This window comes from Scyliorhinus torazame, chromosome 10 (genome assembly GCF_047496885.1).
Source record: "Scyliorhinus torazame isolate Kashiwa2021f chromosome 10, sScyTor2.1, whole genome shotgun sequence".
In the NCBI taxonomy this organism is placed as follows: Eukaryota; Metazoa; Chordata; class Chondrichthyes; order Carcharhiniformes; family Scyliorhinidae; genus Scyliorhinus; species Scyliorhinus torazame.
Window position 1 is genome coordinate 84,330,376 of NC_092716.1, and position 20,900 is coordinate 84,351,275.

Here is a 20,900-nt window from a genome sequence, read left to right on the forward strand (position 1 = left end):
TAAAAATATTTTATTGAAAATTTTTGGCCAACCATCACAGTACATTGTGTATCCTTTACACAATAATATAACAGTATAAATAACAATGACCTGTTTTATAAACAAAGAATAAATAATATATAACGAAAACTAAAACTAAATGGCAACTGCCTTGTCTCAAATAAACACTCACCAAAAATATGATTTAACAGTCCAATATACAATTATTTATAGCAACGACCTATACATATTATACATATATATTAACAACCCTGAGAGTCCTTCTGGTTCCTCCCCGCCCCCCCCCCCCCCCCCCCGCCCCCCTCCTGGGCTGTGCTGCCTTCTTCTTTTCCATTCCCTCTATCTTTCTGTGAGGTATTCGACGAACGGTTGCCACCGCCTGGTGAACCCTTGAGCCGATCCCCTTAGGACGAACTTAATCCGTTCCAGCTTTATAAACCCTGCCATGTCATTTATCCAGGTCTCCACCCCCGGGGGCTTGGCTTCCTTCCACATCAACAGTATCCTGCGCCGGGCTATTAGGGACGCAAAGGCCAAAACATCGGCCTCTCTCGCCTCCTGCACTCCCGGCTCTTGTGCAACCCCAAATATAGCCAACCCCCAGCTTGGTTCGACCTGGACCCCCACTACTTTCGAAAGCACCTTTGTCACCCCCACCCAGAACCCCTGTAGTGCTGGACATGTGGGTGTGATTCGCTGGGCTTCTCGAGCATCTCGCACACCTATCCTCTACCCCAAAAAATTTACTGAGCCGTGCTCCAGTCATATGCGCCCTGTGTAACACCTTAAATTGAATCAGGCTTAGCCTGGCACACGAGGACGATGAGTTTACCCTACTTAGGGCATCCGCCCACAGCCCCTCCTCAATCTCCTCCCCCAGCTCTTCTTCCCATTTCCCTTTCAGCTCATCTACCATAATCTCCCCCTCGTCCCTCATTTCCCTATATATATCTGACACCTTACCGTCCCCCACCCATGTCTTTGAGATCACTCTGTCCTGCACCTCATGCGTCGGGAGCTGCGGGAATTCCCTCACCTGTTGCCTCGCAAAAGCCCTCAGTTGCATATACCGGAATGCATTCCCTTGGGGCAACCCATATTTCTCGGTCAGCGCTCCCAGACTTGCGAACTTCCCATCCACAAACAGGTCTTTCAGTTGCGTTACTCCTGCTCTTTGCCATATTCCAAATCCCCCATCCATTCTGCCCGGGGCAAACCTATGGTTATTTCTTATCGGGGACCCCACCAAGGCTCCCGTCTTTCCCCTATGCCGTCTCCACTGTCCCCAAATTTTCAAAGTCGCCACCACCACCGGGCTTGTGGTGTATTTTTTCGGTGAGAACGGCAATGGGGCCGTCACCATAGCTTGTAGGCTAGTCCCCCTACAGGACGCCCTCTCCAATCTCTTCCACGCCGCTCCCTCCTCTTCTCCCATCCACTTACTCACCATTGAGATATTGGCGGCCCAGTAGTACTCACTTAGGCTCGGTAGTGCCAGCCCCCCCCCATCCCTACTACGCTGTAAGAATCCCTTCCTCACTCTCGGGGTCTTCCCGGCCCACACAAAACTCATGATACTCTTTTCGATCCTTTTGAAAAAAGCCTTCGTGATCACCACCGGGAGGCACTGAAACACAAAGAGGAATCTCGGGAGGACTACCATTTTAACCGCCTGCACCCTCCCTGCCAGTGACAGGGATACCATGTCCCATCTCTTGAAGTCCTCCTCCATTTGTTCCACCAACCGTGTTAAATTTAACCTATGCAATGTACCCCAATTCTTGGCTATCTGGATCCCCAAGTAACGAAAGTCCCTTGTTACCTTCCTCAGCGGAAAGTCCTCTATTTCTCTGCTCTGCTCCCCTGGATGCACCACAAACAACTCACTTTTCCCCATGTTCAGTTTATATCCTGAGAATTCTCCAAACTCCCGAAGTGTCCGCATTATCTCTGGCATCCCCTCCGCCGGGTCCGCTACATATAACAACAAATCATCTGCATACAGAGATACCGGTATCGGTGTTCTTCTCCTCCTCTAAGTACTGCCCTCCACTTCTTGGAACCCCTCAATGCTATTGCCAGGGGGTCAATCGCCAGTGCAAACAATAATGGGGACAGAGGACATCCCTGCCTCGTCCCTCTATGGAGCCGAAAGTATGCAGATCCCCGTCCATTCATGACCACACTCGCCACTGGGGCCCTATACAACAGCTGCACCCATCCAACATACTCATCTCCAAAACCTCATTAAAGGTCCTCATCAGTAGCGGGGCGAGCAAGTCCACATATTTCCTGTAAAATTCAACTGGGAATCCATCCGGTCCCGGAGCCTTCCCCGCCTGCATGCTCCTAATTCCTTTCACTACTTCCTCTATTTCAATCTGTGCTCCCAGTCCCACCCTTTCCTGCTCCTCCACCTTGGGATATTCCAGCCGGTCCAGAAAGCCCATCATTCTCTCCCTCCCATCCGGGGGTTGAACAGTACCCGTTGTCAGCAAGTCAAATTCTACGTGTAGCCTTTGCCTTTCCCTGTACAGTCCCTCCTCCGGTGCCTCCGCATATTGCCTGTCCACCCTCAGAAGTTCTTGCAGCAACCGCTCCCGTTCCCTATTCTCCTGCTTTCCTTTATGTGCCCTTATTGATATCAGCTCCCCTCTAACCACTGCCTTCAGCGCCTCCCAGACCACTCCCACCTGGACCTCCCCATTATCATTGAGTTCCAAGTACTTTTCAATGCACCCCCTCACCCTTAGACACCCCCCCCCTCATCTGCCATTAGTCCCATGTCCATTCTCCAGGGTGGGCGCCCTTCTGTTTCCTCCCCTATCTCCAAGTCCACCCAATGTGGAGCGTGATCCGAAATGGCTATAGCCGTATACTCCGTTCCCCTCACCTTCGGGATCAACGCCCTTCCCAAAACAAAAAAGTCTATTCGCGAATAGACTTTGTGGACATAGGAGAAAAACGAAAACTCCTTACCCCTAGGTCTGCTAAATCTCCACGGGTCTACTCCTCCCATCTGCTCCATAAAATCTTTAAGCACCTTGGCTGCTGCCGGCCTCCTTCCAGTCCTGGACCTCGACCTGTCCAGCCCTGGTTCCAACACTGTATTGAAATCTCCCCCCATTACCAACTTTCCCACCTCTAGGTCCGGAATGCGTCCTAGCATACGCCTCATAAATTTGGCATCATCCCAGTTCGGGGCATATACGTTTACCAAAACCATCGTCTCCCCCTGTAGTTTGCCACTCACCATCACGTATCTGCCCCCGCTATCCCCACTATAGTCTTTGCCTCAAACATTACCCGCTTCCCCACTAATATAGCCACCCCCCTGTTTTCCGCATCTAGCCCCGAATGGAACACCTGCCCCACCCAACCTTTGCGTAGTCTCACCTGGTCTATCAGTTTCAAGTGCGTTTCCTGTAACATAACCACGTCTGCCTTAAGTTTCTTAAGGTGTGCGAGTACCCGTGCCCTCTTTATCGGCCCGTTCAGCTCTCTCACGTTCCACGTGATCAGCCGGGTTGGGGGGCTTTTTACCCCCCCCCCCGTCGATTGGCCATAATCTTTTTCCAGCTCCTCACCCGGTTCCCACGCAACTGTGTCCCCCCAGGCGGTGCCCCCCCGCCCATCCCACCCCATGCCAGCTCCCCCCTCTCCCCAGCAGCCCAATAATTCCCCCCTCCCACCCCCCCCCCCCCCCCCCCGCTAGATCCCCCACTAGCGTAGTTACACCCCCCATGTTGCTCCCAGAAGTCAGCAAACTCTGGCCGACCTCGGCTTCCCCCCGTGACCTCGGCTCGCACTGTGCGCCGCCCCCTCCTTCCTGCTTCCCTATTCCCGCCATGATTATCATCGCGCGGGAACCGAGCCCGCGCTTCCCCCTTGGCCCACGCCCCATCTCCTCCACCTCCTTTCCTCCCCCCACCACCTCCTGTGGGAGAGAGAAAAGTTACCACATCGCAGGATTAATAACATAAAACTCCTCTTTCCCCCCTTTTTACCCCCCTCTTCGCCCCCCATACTCGCCCCACCACTTTGTTTCAAACGTTCCTTTTTTTAAAATAACCCGCTCATTCCAATTTTTCTTCCACGATAAAAGTCCACGCCTCATCCGCCGTCTCAAAGTAGTGGTGCCTCCCTTGATATGTGACCCACAGTCTTGCCGGTTGCAGCATTCCGAATTTTATCTTCTTTTTGTGAAGCACCGCCTTGGCCCGATTAAAGCTCGCCCTCCTTCTCGCCACCTCCGCACTCCAGTCTTGGTATACGCGGATCACCGCGTTCTCCCACTTACTGCTCCGAGTTTTCTTTGCCCATCTAAGGACCATCTCTTTGTCCTTAAAACGGAGGAATCTCACCCCTATGGCTCTAGGAATTTCTCCTGCTCTCGATCCTCGCGCCATCACTCGGTATGCTCCCTCCACCTCCAGCGGACCCGCCGGGGCCTCCGCTCCCATTAACGAGTGCAGCATCGTGCTCACATATGCCCCGACATCCGCTCCCTCCGCACCTTCAGGAAGACCAAGAATCCTTAGGTTGTTCTTCCTCGCGTTGTTCTCCAGCACCTCCAGCCTTTCCACACATCGTTTCTGATGTGCCTCGTGCATCTCCGTCTTCACCACCAGGCCCTGTATGTCGTCCTCATTCTCGGCAGCCTTTGCCTTCACGACCCGAAGCTCCCGCTCCTGGGTCTTTTGCTCCTCCTTTAGCCCTTCGATCGCCTGTAATATCGGGGCCAACAGCTCCTTCTTCATTTCCTTTTTGAGTTCTTCCACGCAGCATTTCAAAAACTCGTGTTGTTCAGGGCCCCATATTAAACTGCCACCTTCCGACGCCATATTGGTTTTTGCTTGCCTTCCTTGCCGCTGCTCTAAAGGATCCACCGCAATCCGGCCACCTTCCTCTCCTTTTTTCATCCGTATCCAGGGGGGATTCCCTTCTGGTTCACCGCACAGTACTTTTAGCCGTTAAAATTGCCGTTGGGGCTCTTATTAAGAGCCCAAAAGTCCGTTCCACCGGGAGCTGCCGAAACGTGCGACTCAGCTGGTCATCGCCGCACCCGGAAGTCGAGGATAACTAATTTATGGCAGACAATGAAATAGTTGCTCTCGGTTAAGGCGCCACAATGACTATCCTTAAGTATTAGAAATGTTTCACCACCCTTATGGGTATTCACGTATGGACTTAGATCTTCCTCAAGTTTTTCTCTCATCTCCCCTCATGGATGCTCTGGGCTCATTTCGTTCATGAGAATCTTCTACCACTTCAATGCTATTTCCACTAAACTATCCCTCCCCACCTTTCTCGACATGTCTGCAAGTTTTTAAACACAGTAGATAGACCACGTCATTCTCCTTCAATGTTTCCCCACTGTTGCACAGCTAGGTGAAACTGCACTCGCCTCATCCAATTCTTAACTATCTAATCATAGCCAGAGAATCTTGTGCAATGGCTTCTCTTCTCTCCCTGACTATTTACTGCCTTGCGACTTAACTAAATTGTTTGCAATTTTGCCATCCTATTTGACTCTATGAGCCAATCTTCTCAACCCATAATCTCAATCATCGAGAATGCCTAAATCTAGCTCTGTAATATTGTCCAACACTGGATTTTTCCTTTTGTTACTCTGGATTTAACTATTACAATAATTTCCTGGCTGGCCTCCTTCCCTCAATAAACTGGTGACCACCCAAAATTCTGATATAGTATCCTAGCTCACACCAATTCCCATTCACCATCATCGCTCTGCTCATTAGCATACAGTGGCTCCTGATTTAATACACCTCAATTTTAAAATTTTCATCCTTGCATTCAGACCCAAAAATAATAAATGTCAAATTTAAGAGTTAAAAATTCTTCTTTACACAAATAAATGTTTATTGAATAGACTTTCTGGAAAAGTAATGGAAGTGAAATTTCTGGACTATTTGATGCTGAAATTAAGGATCTTTCGAGATAGACAAATTAAGATCCCCCAAATATTTTTAAACGTCTTGTAATATTGTTTCAAGCAATTGCTAAAATCCAACTGAGTGCTTGAATATTCAATCCTAATCACCAGATGGAGCTGTGCAAAAGCTAAACAGATACAATGTTGTGTTCAACAGTTATTGATTCAGTACAGTACGTTCAGTGACTAGAATAGGGTACAATGATAATAAAAAACATATTTCAGCAAGAAATCTCACTGCCATGCCAGTCAATTTCAAAAGATTGCCCAAATTCAAAAAGGAAACCCAAATGGTGCACTGAATCAGAAGGGAGGAGATGAGACAAAGGAAAAAGACATCTTGTCCCAAATTCTACACTATAATTTTCTTGTATTTTGTGAAGAAAAAATATTTTGTTCAGGCTTTTGAGCAGCTTACTAGGTTAAGATAGGAACACAGGGACAGTCCCTTCAGTCGTTTTTGCATTTCTTTAGATTGTCACTGATCTATGCCTCAACTCCTTTGGTCATGCACCCCTGAAAAACCTTGCCTAGACTCAACCAAGCATGTCTATGTCGACACATTAATAAACAAATTGCTTTACACATCATGCAGCTATTGTTCACATCTGTTCCATTAAAACTAGAGCTTGCAAACAATTCATAGCATATTACCACCCTAATTAGAAACCGAGAAATTCAGATTGATGAAGGGATGCTGGTTCCTGGAGAGGCAACATGCTATCGCTCGTCTCCTTGGTAAACAGGAACACCAAGGTCAATTGAAAATAACTCCAAACTAGTCTTTTGATAGTCTGATTAAAGTCCTTGTCAAAGTCAATAACATACATTGTGACACTAGCATGATAAACTACCCTTCATCCTTCTTGACCAATCTTCAGCCTTCAACACAGATGACCAAATCATCCTCAACCAATGTCTCTCATCCAATGCTTAAATTGGGCACAATTTCCTTGCTTGGTTCCATTCTTATCTATTGAATTGTGGCCTGAGAATCACTTCCAATGGTACTTCTGGAATCCCCAAGGATCTATTCTTGCTCCTGCTTCTCCTTCTAATCAACAAGTAACCCCATGGCAATATCATCCAAAAACACAAGATCAAGTTCTTGCATGTATGCCAACACCACTCAGCTCTCTCTTACAAGCAATTAATTGAACCCCTCCACTGTCCCTTATTTGCCATACTACTTGATCAACATAAAATACTGAACGTGCAGCGCTTTCCTCCAAAAAAATACTTGGAAGACGAAGGCCATTTGTCTTTTGCTCAGTACACTAATTTTGTTTCTTTACCACCATTTCCACCTCGAACACCTGTCTTAAGCGAAGTAAGACCTCGGTGTTTGTATTTGACCCAAAGATGAGTTTTCATAGGACATAGAGCACAGGGACATGTCATTCAACCCAACGGATTGCCATTGGCATTCAAGCTCCATTTGAGCTTTCATTCATCTTTCCTCTTCCAAATCAGTCAGTGTAACCCAACTTTCCATTCTCTAGCCTCCCCGCAAATGCATCTCTGCTATTCGCCCCAACCACTCCCTGAGATGGCAAGTTCCACATTCTCTCTTCACTTTGGGTAAATAAGTTTCTTCCGAATTCTATATTGGGTTTCTTGGTGACGATCTTATATTGATGACCTTTGGGTGTGCTTTTCTCCAGAAATGGAAATATGAACTAGATCTTCCGGTCAGTGGTGATGCTGGAGCGATTGCAGCTGAAAAGAATTATAGCCCTACCTTTTCCATCCTTGTAGCCGATTCTTCCTGACCCGACCTGTAGCAGCAATTCCTTGGCGCAACCATTCACTGAGAGTGGTGAACAAATGTAGTGGAAAGACCATGCCCCTTTTTAATGGCACCAACTGCTGTGTGCAGGTAAGTCTTTAAAGGTGTTAAGAGTTTTAGCATGGTGGGACTAGTGAATCTACTGGAGTGGGGGACAAGGGAGGTTGGAGAGAGGAAATGGTGAGGTGAATATTTTTCAACCACATATTGGCACCATTATCAAGACTGTGAACTTATATCTTTGCAACACTGCTCAACTCTTAAGACTCTACCTCAGCTCATCTGCTTTCGACATCCTCAACAATGTCTTCAGAGTTGACTAATCCAATTTACTCCTGGCCTGTCTCCCGTCTTCCAACCTTCATAAGCTTACACTTATCCAAATTTCTGTCGGCCATATTGTAAATCACTCCAAATCTTGTTGCCCTTCACTGACTCCCAGTCTGAAAATGTCTCAGTTTTAAAATCCTCATCTTCAAAACCCTCCATGGTCTTGCTCCATCACTTCAGCTCATTCCACCCCTACGAGCCATTGGAATTGCTGCACTCATTCAATTCTAGTCTCTTGTGCATCGCTGATTTTAAATTCTTCTATGACTGTTGGCTATGCTTTCAGGTGCCTTGGCTCCGAGCTCTGGAATTCCTTCCCAAACATCTTGCCCACTCCTTTTAGGATGTTCCTCAAAACCAACCTCTGTGGTCAAGCTTTAAGTCATCTGATTCAATAAGTCCTTATTACGCTCAGGGCACTTAACATGTGAGATGTGTTATGTAAATTTAGGTGGTGTTGTGGCCTGAAGTGCGGACTTTGCTTTGGAATGGGACACAGTCTGAATCTGAACTATCAAGACTTGATGTGCTGTACAAATACTCCACACAAGCATCTGGTTCAAATACTCAGCCATTCAGGTACCAATCAGCTTCAGCTAAGAGGTTCAAATACAACGGAGCCTAATCCTGGCTCGAGTAAATCAGCCCCATTAATCAGCACACAGCAAACAAAATCTACAGGACCAGACACTGCATTAGTCTCCACTGCCAGGTTATTTGGAACTTCTAAATCAACATGAGAACTGAACCGAATCTTCCTCCTGTCTAACATACATGTAATGAATTTGTAAAAAATACAATTAAGGGTATGTATGGTGGCACAGTGGTTGGCACTGCTGCCTCACAACGCAAGGGACCCAGATTCAATTTCGGCCTCGGGTGACTGTGTGGAGTTTACACATTCTCCCCGTGTCTGCGTGGATTTTCTCCTGGTGCTCTGGTTTCCTCCCACAATCCAGAGATGTGCAAATTAGGTGGATTGGTCATGCTAAATTGCCCTTAATGGCCAGGGGGTGTGCAGGTTAGATGGGGTTGTGGGGATTGTAGAGCATGATTTATTGATTGGCAGGATTTCCAGTGTAAATGACTGCTGATTTCTGCCTGCTACACTCCCACATGTAGAAGGAGCAATTCTACTGCCAATCTATGGTCCAGTGGAGATGTGTTTCTGGCATAGGTGGCAGAGTAGGTAGATGTTCCTTCCTCCATGGACAGGAAGGCTCATGTTATCTCAAAATACTTGGGTAACATTCAAAAAGCATTCTAACTTTGGCTGGCCAAAATGATCTGCCAGGCAAATGAAAGCACTGCCAATACTTACTTTCAAAAACATTCTGCCAATCCCCCTCCACCTCCCCACTTCTGACAGCAATGATATCAATCCACCAGTCCCTTGCCCAACTGCCCACCTTTCATGCATGAACTTACACAAGGGGTATTGGCTCATTGGGGAGAAGTGGGAATATCACTGGACTAGTAATCCAGAGGCTCATTCTGGGGACATGGGTTCAAATCCTACCATGACAACTGGTAGAGTTTGAATTCCTTTAATAAACCTGGAATAAAAAGCAGCAAGTCTCAGTAATGATGACCATGAAATCATTACCGATTGCTGCAAAAACCCATCTGGTTCACTAATTGTTCTTTAGGGAAGGGAATCTGCCATCTTTACTTAGTCTGGTTTACATGTGACTCCAGATCCACAGCAACATGGTTGACTCTTTATTGCTCCCTGTTATGTCCCAGCAAGTCACTTAGTTCAAGAACAATAAGGATGAGCAACAGATGTTGGCCTTCCCAGTGACACCCACATCCCATGAAAGAATAATGGGAAAAAATGGCAGGCTATTTGACTGTGCAAAGTTGTCAACGTCATTAGATTCTATCTGTACAATGGCAATTTATAGAAAGAGACACACAAGATGCAACGGGATGGCCAGCATGAGCATGGACCTGCAGCAGACTTTCTCCTCTTCCCCCTTCAACCCAGATTGTACAGAGACCATCTGTACTATTGTCACTCTCATAGAATCATAGAATCCCTGCAGGAGGAGGCCATTCGGCCATCAAGTCTGCACAGACCCTTGGAAAGGGCAACCTACCTAGGCCCAATCCCCACCCTATCCCTGTAGCAGAGTAACCACACCTAATCTTTTGGACACTAAAGGGCATTGTTTTTAACATGGCCAATCCACCTAACCTGCACATCTTGGAGTGTGGGAGGAAAATCGGAGCATTCGGAGGAAACCTACTTAGACCATGAGGAGAAAGTGCAAACTCCACAGGCCGGAATTGAACTACGGGTCACTGGCACTGCAGGTTGCAGTGCTAACCACTGTACCATGCTGCCCCTGTGCCATCCCTATCTAGGTTGAGATTAGCCAATTTAGTTCTGATCAGACATTTTCCAGTCACTTAAATCACTGAACCATTGGATATACTCATTGTATTACACCTTGTATTAGAAAGCAGTGAAGGATTCAATAAGTAGACACTTGCATTTTTCACTCAAGTTAAAAAGACATGTTTACTGCAAAGAGAATTGAAGAGAAAATGCAGCATGATTTGCAAAAATATTCAATCTCCAACTTGTTTTGAATTGTAAAGTAAACCCTATGTGATTGAGTTCCTTAATCACATTTCATTCCAACAGGCTTGCAAGTGGTAGGTAATGGCTTACCGAGGCTGTGGCCATTCTTTGTGTAGAAGCAGGTGTTATTTATGAGGTTAACACAGCACCCAATTACATCTCCAGTGGTGAAAGTGGGACCGTATGGTTGTCCTGTACCTGAAGAGCAGAAAGAATGTCCATCGTCTCCATGGTAACCATATGAATGCTTGTCCCACCCTGCAAAACATGGAATGGAGAAAAGGTAGAGTTTAAATTTGTTCCCATTTAAACAATGTGCTCAGGTAAAAATATTGCGGCCTCTTAAGGGCACTTTATTCAAAGAAGCAAGCAAGAGTGACCTCTCATTTCCAAGAACAAACTGAAGGACCAAAGTTGAAGCTAAATCTGGCTCAGGTGTCAGGCCATTGCTCCACCAAATTTGTGCCCGCTTGGTTGGATTTCTCAGCAGTGTGCCTGTATGGAATAACCATTGTTTCTTTGTAGACACTAAGGAAATTAAGCTGATAAGCGTTACATTCCGTTATGGTCAATCTGCAATTCAAATACTTTGGGGGGCGGGGAGAGATAGAGAGAGAGAGAGAGAGAGAGAGAGAGAGAAGGCAGACTTATTTTTACATCTTAAATTTAGAAATGTAGATGGAATTCTCCATGGTAGTCTCTATAAAATACAATTCTACAGCTGCTAAGGCAGCAATAAGCCACTGAAAGGGAAATGGCAGCCACAGCTTTTCTTAGCAATACAGCAATCGTTTTTTCTACCTCCTGCTAATGTATTTGACCTCAAGTGGGAAAAGAGTGACCTCGCCAAAGGTATTCATGAAAGCTGCACAGTACAAAGCGGTCAGTTTAGAGTTACTGATTTCAGAAGTGTAGGGCTCCCCAACGGAATGGATTACAAACCAAAAATTAGTATTTACATTAATTCTTTTACAAAGTTAGATGCTGTTATCAAACTATGTTTTACCAGGGTACTGAATCTCAATAAAGGTAACTATGATGGTATGAGGTATGCATTGGCTGTGATGGACTGGGAAAGATTACTGAAAGGAAGGATGGTGGACAGGCAATGGCAGGCATTCAAGGAATGAATAGGTGAACTCCAAAAGTTGTTTATCCCTATTTGGCACAAGATTAGAAGGAGATTAAGAAGGGGAAAATACAATATGAAAGTAAGCTAGCGGAGAGCATAAAAACTGACTGCAAAAGTTTCTATCTTCACAAAGGAAGAGTTGAATAATGTACCAGAAGTTTCGGAGAAACACAAGTTCCAGTGAGGAAATTGTATTAGTAGAGAAATGGTTTTGGGGAAATTAATGGGATTGAAGGCAGATAAATCTCCAGGGCCTGATAATCTTCATCCCAGAGTACTAGTGGTCCTAGAAATAGCAGATCCATTGGTGGTTGTTTTGCAAACTTATTTGGACCTTGGGATGGTTCCTACAGATTAGAGGGTAGCTAATATAACCCCGCTATTCAAAAAGGGAGGCAGAGAGCAAACAGGGACCAATAGACCAGTGAGCCTACGAAGTTGCTAGAATCCATTATCAAGGATTTCATAGCACAGCATTCGGAAAGCAATGGTATAATCAAACAAAGTCAGCATGGATTTACAAAAAGGAAATCATGCTTGACAAATCTAGTAGAATTCTTTGAAGATGCAACTCGTAGAGTTGACCAGGGAGAACCAGTGGGTGTGGTTTATTTAGTCTTTCAGAAGGCGTCAACAAGGTCTCGCACAGATTACTATGTAAAGTTAAAGCGTGTGGGATTGCAGTAGTGTCTTGAGATGGATAAAAAAGTGATTAGCAGACAGGGAGCGAAGAGTTGGAATAAATGGGTCTTTTTCCGAATGGCAGGCAGTGACCAGTGGACCGCAGGGATCTGAGCTATGGCCCCAACTGTTCACATTATATATTAATGATTTGGACGATGGAACTAAATGTATGATCTCCAAATTTGCAGATGATGCAAAGTTGGGAGGGAGAGCTGTGAGGAGGACGCAGAAATGATTCAGCAGGATTTGGACAGGCTGAATGAGTGGGCATAAGCATGGCAGATGCAGTATAATGTGGATAAATCGGAGGTTATCCGCTTCGGTAGCAAGAATAGGAAGGCAGATTATTTGAATGGGTGTAAATTGAGAGAGGTGGACACTCAATGAAACCTTGGTGTCCTAGTGTATTAGTCGCTAAAAGTACGCAGGTAGAGAGGGCAGTAAAGAAGGTATGTTGGCCTTCATAGTGAGGCAATTGAGTAAAGGAATAGGGCTGTTTTACTGCAATTGTATAGGGCATTGATGAGGCCACACCTGGAGTATTGTGTACAGTTAGGTGTCCTTATCGGAGAGCGGATGTTCTTGTTATGGAGGGAGTGCAGCAAAGGTTTACCAGGGTGATGCCTGAAATGGCAGGACTGTCATACGAGGAGAGACTAAATCAGTTAGGATTATATTCATGGGAGTTTAGAAGTGCGAGAGCGGATCTCATAGAAAGTTATAAAATTCTAACAGGATTAGACAGGGGAGACTCAGAAAGAATGTTCCAGAGGGTGGGGGGAGTCTAGAACTAGGGGTCATAGTTTGAGGATAAGGGATAAACTTTTAGGGCTGAGGTGGGGAGAAATTTCGTCACCCGGAGTGGTGAATCTGTGGAATTCACTACACAAGGTAGCGGAGGTCAAAATGTTGCGTAATTTCAAAATTTCAAGAAGGAATTAGATATTGCTCTTGTGGGTAAAGGGATCAAGGGATATTTGGGGGAGGAGAGGGTGAAGGAAGAGGTGGAATTAGGTTATTGAACTTAGTTTATTGAGCCAGCCATGATTATAATGAATGGTGGAGCAGGCACGAAGGGCCGACTGGCCTCCTCCTGCTTCTATTTTCTATGTATGTTTCTATGTAAGTCATGAATGAGAACACAAAATACTGGCAGTCATTTAGAAATCCAAACAGCGGCTGTTCTCCAAAAGCCATTCACGTCACAGTTAAGAGTAGGTCATTCAGCATAAATGGTTGTTCTGTACACTATCTGCTGACCAATTCGCTCCATTATCAGTGAGGATGCCAAAGATAGATAGGCCGTTATTGGTCTCTGTAGCTCAAAAATAAAAACTGCAGCTTTCTTTTAAATGACTGGTCAACCTTAGGTCAGTTTTGCATGTTCAAAAGCAAATCAGCACAACACACCGAAGCTTAACACAATTCGGACACGTGCTACAGAACAGGACAATCACACCACAATAAATAACCATTGACTGCATGGACTTTGAAAACGGAGGATGTGCAAAATTGAAATTACAGGCCAGCAGTGTTCCAGTATTATGATTCCATATGGGAGGAAGGAAGACCAGCACAAATTGAGGAGATAAGGAATAGATATCAGATACCTTGCACCTGACCTATTGCTATTAATAATGTTTGAAAATAACATGTACAGGCATTATTTTACTGTCTGAGGGGCAAGTTCAATTACAAAATTTCATTCAAGCCCATTTACCAGGTGGAGAGATTGAAAATATGGAATCAAACATAGATACATACTTACATAATACCTCATCATGTCTCAAAGAGGTTCATAAACAATAAATCTCTTTGAAGTGCAGTTCCACCTGATAAATCAGCAACTATGCTACTAAATGTATACAGTAATCATCCCACAAAGGCAAGTTATCAGTTAATGATTTTCAGATTGTTCGAAAGATGTTGACTATGCCACCAAGTAAAGCCCCTTACCTTCTTCAGATCTCACTATCATTCAAATGAAGATTCAGGACCTTAACTTAATATCGCATTTAAAGAGTTGCACCTCTGACAATACAGCACTCTCAATACTGCCCTGAATATCACAAGTTCAAGCCCACAGTCATCTATCTCTGAGACAAGACTGTTACCAACTGAATTATAAGTTTATATATGCAAAAGCAAGGAAAATTTAACAACAATAATTGTACCAGGATTCACTCTGTTCTACAGCTACAGTCGCATGGTGTTCATTATAACTAATAGAACACACTTTCTGCAACTAAAAGCAGCGAGGCAGATAACTGCTGCAGTGTACTTTTAAACAGCAACAAGGCCACACAAGTTCTGAATTACTGAGTGGACTAATAACTGTCAGTCTCCTGTAATAGATCTGAAATACGGTACAGTACTTGTTGCTGTTAGACTAAACTGAACATTTTAACTTTGACAGTGTACAAAGAGTCTAGTCACAAGGCGATGAAAGGTGTCCGATTACACAGTCCAATACAAACACACTTCATAGTCGGCTAAATATATCTCCTGACCAAATTAGTACTTATTAGCCGCAGCAATAGAGCTGTGCTGTGGTGTGACATTAATAAAACCTCTTTATGCCCTTATACTCCACTTGATAACACTACAGGTCAACAAATTCACTGCCGAGGGAAAGGGATCAGGAAGCAGTACATTCCATTCCAGGTCCACGTTTCCTCCATCAACAATATAGCATTATATGAAACTGACTAAGGATCCCTTATGACAATGTCTGTCAATGCTGATCAGCTTTACAGAACTATAAACAAAAATCCCAAATTCTCTGCATTCGTTTCTTAAAAAGCAGCTAATTTTAAATCACATTCTCAGGCCTAACACTGGCATGTAGGCATCAATACTCACAAGAAACAGTTGCTTCTAAGTACCGTGTATATATGTCAAACAACTCGTCAAAAGTGCTGATCAATCCATTGGTGTACAAATGTGAAACGTGTCCTTCTGGACCAGTGGATCAGGACCAAACTGAAGCAGGTGCCCAGCTCAGAACGTATCTCGTCAAATATTACAGCTATATTATAAACATATTTTCATTTTTCACAGCTTTAGTATCAGAGATGATTATTTGGGCCTGAACAAATGTACTTGTATTTCTTTCATCCATTCCTCTATATGCACTGCCTGTGGAAGTAGTTGAGTCGGAAACATTAGGGACCTTCAAGCAGCTATTGGATAGGTACATGGATTATGGTAAAATGATAATGTAGATTTATTTGTTCTTAAGGGCAGCACGGTAGCATTGTGGATAGCGCAATTGCTTCACAGCTCCATGGTCCCAGGTTCGATTCCGGCTTGGGTCATTGTCTGTGCGGAGTCTGCACGTCCTCCCCGTGTCTGCGTGGGTTTCCTCCGGGTGCTCCGGTTTCCTCCCACAGTCCAAAGATGTGCGGGTTAGGTGAATTGGCCAATGATAAATTGCCCTTAATGTCCAAATTGCCCTTGGTGTTGGGTGGAGGTGTTGAGTTTGGGTATGGTGCTCTTTCCAAGAGCCGGTGCAGACTCAAAGGGCCGAATGGCCTCCTTCTGCACTGTAAATTCAATGATAATCTATGATTAATCTAGGACAAAGGTTCGGCACAACATCGTGGGCCGAAGGGCCTGTTCTGTGCTGTATTTTCTATGTTCTATGTTCTATGCTCATTGCCAAACATATAGGTTTGTGGTGGGTTACCAAAATCACTTTGGGATTAGACGTAGCATAATTTCTCTGAACCTTCCTCTTCCAACAGAACTTCTTTCCAAAGCTTCCGTTTATATTTCAATTTAATTTCCATGGTTCTTTCCTTTAATGCCAGAAATCATTCTGTAAGAGAGTGATTCTATTCTAATGACTTGGCAAGTAGGACAGACCAAAAACATTAACACGTCCTTTTGGAAAGTTACACCCACAAAGTCCATGGTATACCCCTCACTACTACATCAATCTACTTTATTGACTAGATCCCAAATCAAATGAGTTTATTTTAGGCAACTTCATTCCAGGTAGTATACTGACAATATGAACATACGTTGGTCCAACTTTTCCAAAATCACACTCAACTAGTCACAGATTTGTGGGACATTGTGCCTTTCTTTCCCTCCACTTGCTAATATCAAATTTTATTTGTTACCAAGCTGAATGCTTATGTCACAGATTGAAGTCACATTCTTTGCGGAAAACAGATGCTCAAGAATGGAATACTTCCACATTTTTGTACCCATTGACAACAAATGTAGCATTTTCACATGGATGGCGGAATATGAACAGCAACAGCAAGATTCTCGCAGGTGAAGGAGACACAGCCTGAGTGAATGAGACACATCCAGAGTGGGAATTGGAACTTGGTAATTTGGTGCAGTGAGTTAATTCGGTGCAGAGTGGGAGTAGGTGCTTTTTCTGTACCGTTTTGTTCTCTTTCACCTGGCCTGTAACTGTTCATCTGCAGGGAGAGAACCAAAGAGTATCCTGGGAAGGCAAGTGATTTTTATTTTTATTACCGTTTCAAATTGTGTGTTGGGTGGGGGGGGGGGGGGGGGGGGGGGGGGGGGGGAGACTCTAAGTGACATCACAGTAAAGCTGTGACCTGATGGGTTGGTTGGGAATGTTAAATTTGAAAAAAAAAAAAAATATTGCAAAACAAACTAATTGATTAACTAGATAATGGAGTAACTAAACGCGGAGGGCAGCGATCAGTATTTAGCATTTAATTTTACAGTAAAAATCATTTAGCGTCAGAGCCATATCGTTAATTGTAACTCAATCTAACAATAATTCTAATGTTTATTTTAAATTAATGAATTAGTGCTTAAATGTCACTCAGCGGGGTGGCAGTGCTCCCAACTGTGAGATGTGGCAGATCTGTGACGCTTCCAGCGTTTCCGGTCGACTACATCTGCAGCAAGTGTAACCAATGGCAGCTCCTCACAGACCGCGTGGTTCGGTTGGAGCAGCAATTGGATGCACTTAGGAGCATGCACGTGGCATAAAGCGTCATAGATAGGAGGTATTGAGATGTGGTCACACCCAAGGTGCAGGCAGAGAGACGGGTGACCACCAGAAGGGGCAGGCAGTCAGTGCAGGAATCCCCTGTGGTTGTCTCCCTCTCGAACAGGTATACCGCTTTGGATACTGTTGGGGGGAATAGCCTATCAGGGGGAAAACAGCAGCCGCCAGAGCAGTGGCACCACGGCTGGCTCTTATGTTCAGCAGAGGGGGGTCAAAGCGCAGAAATCAATAGTCATAGGAGACTCTATAGTCAGGGGCACAGATAGGCGCTTCTGTGGACGTGAAAGAGACTCCAGAATGGTATGTTGTCTCCCTGGTGCCAGAACATAGAACATAAAAAAATACAGCACAGAACAGGCCCTTCGGCCCACGATGTTGTGCCGGACCTTTGTCCTAGATTAATCATAGATTATCATAGAATTCACAGTGCAGAAGGAGGCCACCCGGCCCACCGAGTCCACCCCGGCCCCCGGAAAGAGCACCCCACCCAAGGCCAAAACCTCCACCCAACACTAAGGGCAATTCTGGACACTAAGGGCAATTTATCATGGCCAATCCACCTAACCTGCACATCTTTGGACTGTGGTTTGGATGAGGCAGAGTTTGTAAGGAGCATCCAGGAGGGCTTCTTAAAACAATATGTAGATAGTCCAACTCGGGGAGGGGCTTTCATGGACCTGGTATTGGGGAATGAGCCTGGCCAGGTGGTAGAAGTTTCAGTAGGGGAGCATTTCGGGAACAGTGACCACAATTCAGTAAGTTTTAAAGTGCTGGTGGACAAGGATAAGAGTGGTCCTAGGGTGAATGTGCTAAATTGGGGAAGGCTAATTATAAAAATATTAGGCAGGAACTGAAGAACCTAGCTTGGGGGTGGATGTTTGAGGGTAAATCAACATCTGACATGTGGGAGGCATTCAAATGTCAGTTGAAAGGAATTCAGGACTGGCATGTTCCTGTGCGGAAGAAGGATAAATACGGTAAATTTCGGGAACCTTGGATAACGAGAGATATTGTAGGCCTCGTCAAAAAGAAAAAGGAGGCATTTGTCAGGGCGAGAAGGCTGGGAACAGATGAAGCCTGTGTGGAGTATAAGGAAAGTAGGAAGGAACTTTAGCAAGGAGTCAGGAGGGCTAAAAGAGGTCACGAAAAGTAATTGGCAAATAGGGTTACGGAAAATCCCAAGGCTTTTTATATGTACATAAAAAGCAAGAGGGTAGCCAGGGAAAGGGTTGGTCCACTGAAGGACAGGCGAGGGAATCGATGGAGCCAGAGGAAATGGGCGAGATACTAAATGAATACTTTGCATCAGTATTCACCAAAGAGAAGGAACTGGTGGATGTGGAGTCTGGAGAAGGGTGTGTAGATAGCCTGGGTCACATTGAGATCCAAAAAGACGAGGTGTTGGGCATCTTGAAAAATATTACGGTAGCTAAGTCCCCAGGGCCTGATGGGATCTACACCAGAATACTGAAGGAGGCTAGAGAGGAAATTGCTGAGGCCTTGACAGAAATCTTTGGATCCTCGTTGTCTTCAGGTGATGTCCCGGAGGACTGGAGAATAGCCAATGTTGTTCCTTTGTTTAAGAAGGGTAGCAAGGATAATCCAGGGAACTACAGGCCAGTGAGCCTTAAGTCAGTGGTAGGGAAATTACTGGAGAGAATTCTTCAAGACAGGATCTACTCCCATTTGGAAGCAAATGGACGTATTAGCGAGAGGTAGCACAGTTTTGTGAAGGGGAGGTCGTTTCTCACTAACTTGATAGAGTTTTTCGAGGAGGTCACAAAGATGATTGATGCAGGTAGGGCAGTGGATGTTGTCTATATGGACTTCAGTAAGGCCTTCGACAAGGTCCCTCATGGCAGGCTGGTAGAAAAAGGTGACATCACACGGGATCAGGGGTGAGCAGGCAAGATGGATACAGAACTGGCTAGGTTATAGAAGGCAGAGAGTAGCAATGGAAGGGTGCTTTTCTGATTGGAGGGCTGAGACTAGTGGTGTTCCGTAAGGATCAGTGCTGCGACCGTTGCTGTTCGTAGCATATATAAATGATTTGGAGGAAAACGTAATTGGTCTGATTAGTAAGTTTGCAGACGACACAAAGGTTGGTGGAATTGCGGATAGCGATGAGGACTGTCAGAGGATACAGCAGGATTTAGATTGTTTGGAGACTTGGGCGGAGAGATGGCAGATGGAGTTTAATCCGGACAAATGTGAGGTAATGCATTTTGGAAGGTCTAATGCAGGTAGGGAATATAGAGTGAGTGGTAGAATCCTCAAGAGTATTGACAGTCAGGGAGATCTAGGTGTACAGGTCCACAGATCACTGAAAGGGGCAACACAGGTGGAGAAGGTAGTCAAGAAGGCATACGGCATGCTTGCCTTCATTGGCCAGGGCATTGAGTATAAAAATTGGCAAGTCATGTTGCAGCTGTATAAAACCTTAGTTAGGCCACACGTGGAGTATAGTGTTCAATTTTGGTCGCCAGACTACCAGAAGGATGTGGAGGCTTTAGAGAGGGTGCAGAAGAGATTTACCAGGATGTTGCCTGGTATTGAGGGCATTAGCTATGAGGAGAGGTTGAATAAACTCGGTTTGTTCTCACTGGAACGACAGAGGTTGAGGGGCGACCTGATAGAGGTCTACAAAATTATGAGGGGCACAGACAGAGTGGATAGTCAGAGGTTTTTTCCCAGGGTAGAGGGGTCAATTACTAAGGCGCATAGGTTTAAGGTGCGAGGGGCAAGGTTTAGAGATGTACGAGGCAAGTTTTTTTTTTTATAACACAGAGGGTAGTGGGTACCTGGAACCCGCTGCCGTTGGAGGTGGTGGAAGTAGGGGCGATAGTGACGTTTAAGGGGCATCTTGACAAATACATGAATAGAATGGGAATAGAGGGATATGGACCCTGAAAGTGCAGAAGATTATAGTTTAGACGGGCAGCATAGTCGGCACCGGCTTGGAGGACCGAAGGGCCTGTTCCTGTGCTGTACTTTTCTTTGTTCTTTGTTCTTATCCGAACTTTCCTACATGAAATTCTAATAACTGGGGGGGCAGGGAAAACAAATAAACACACAGACAGACGTGCGCACACACACAGACAGGTGCACACACACATCACTAAAACAGGTTACCATGAGATTAGAAGCTGTTCAATTTTCAAGTTGCCATTTGAAACAAATACTTTTATAGATTCACAATAATTTCAGCAAAGGTGTTGGTCATTCAGTCCACCGTGTCCATGCTGGCTCTCTGCAAGATCAACTCAGCTAGTCCCAAAATCCACTGCCTTTCTCCTCCTCAGATTATTATCCAATTCCCTTTTGAAAGCCACAATTGAATCTGCCTCCTCCACTGTCAAATCCGAACCACTCGCTGTGTAAAAGTTTTTCCTCATGTCACCGTTGTTTTTTTTTGCC

The 20,900-nt window shown here is 45.1% G+C and overlaps 1 protein-coding gene across 3 annotated transcripts in view; it reads right to left on the minus strand.

Moving 5' to 3' along the window:
- The window catches only part of ranbp10 (RAN binding protein 10), a 217,261-nt gene that overhangs the window by 73,733 nt on the left and 122,628 nt on the right, over positions 1–20,900 (minus strand). For 2 of the 3 annotated variants that reach the window (XM_072518331.1, XM_072518332.1), the window contains exon 4: positions 10,756–10,923. In XM_072518331.1, coding sequence (XP_072374432.1) covers positions 10,756–10,923 — 168 coding nt within the window. The remainder of the gene's footprint in view (positions 1–10,755; positions 10,924–20,900) is intronic. The other variant, XM_072518333.1, reaches the window with a different exon arrangement.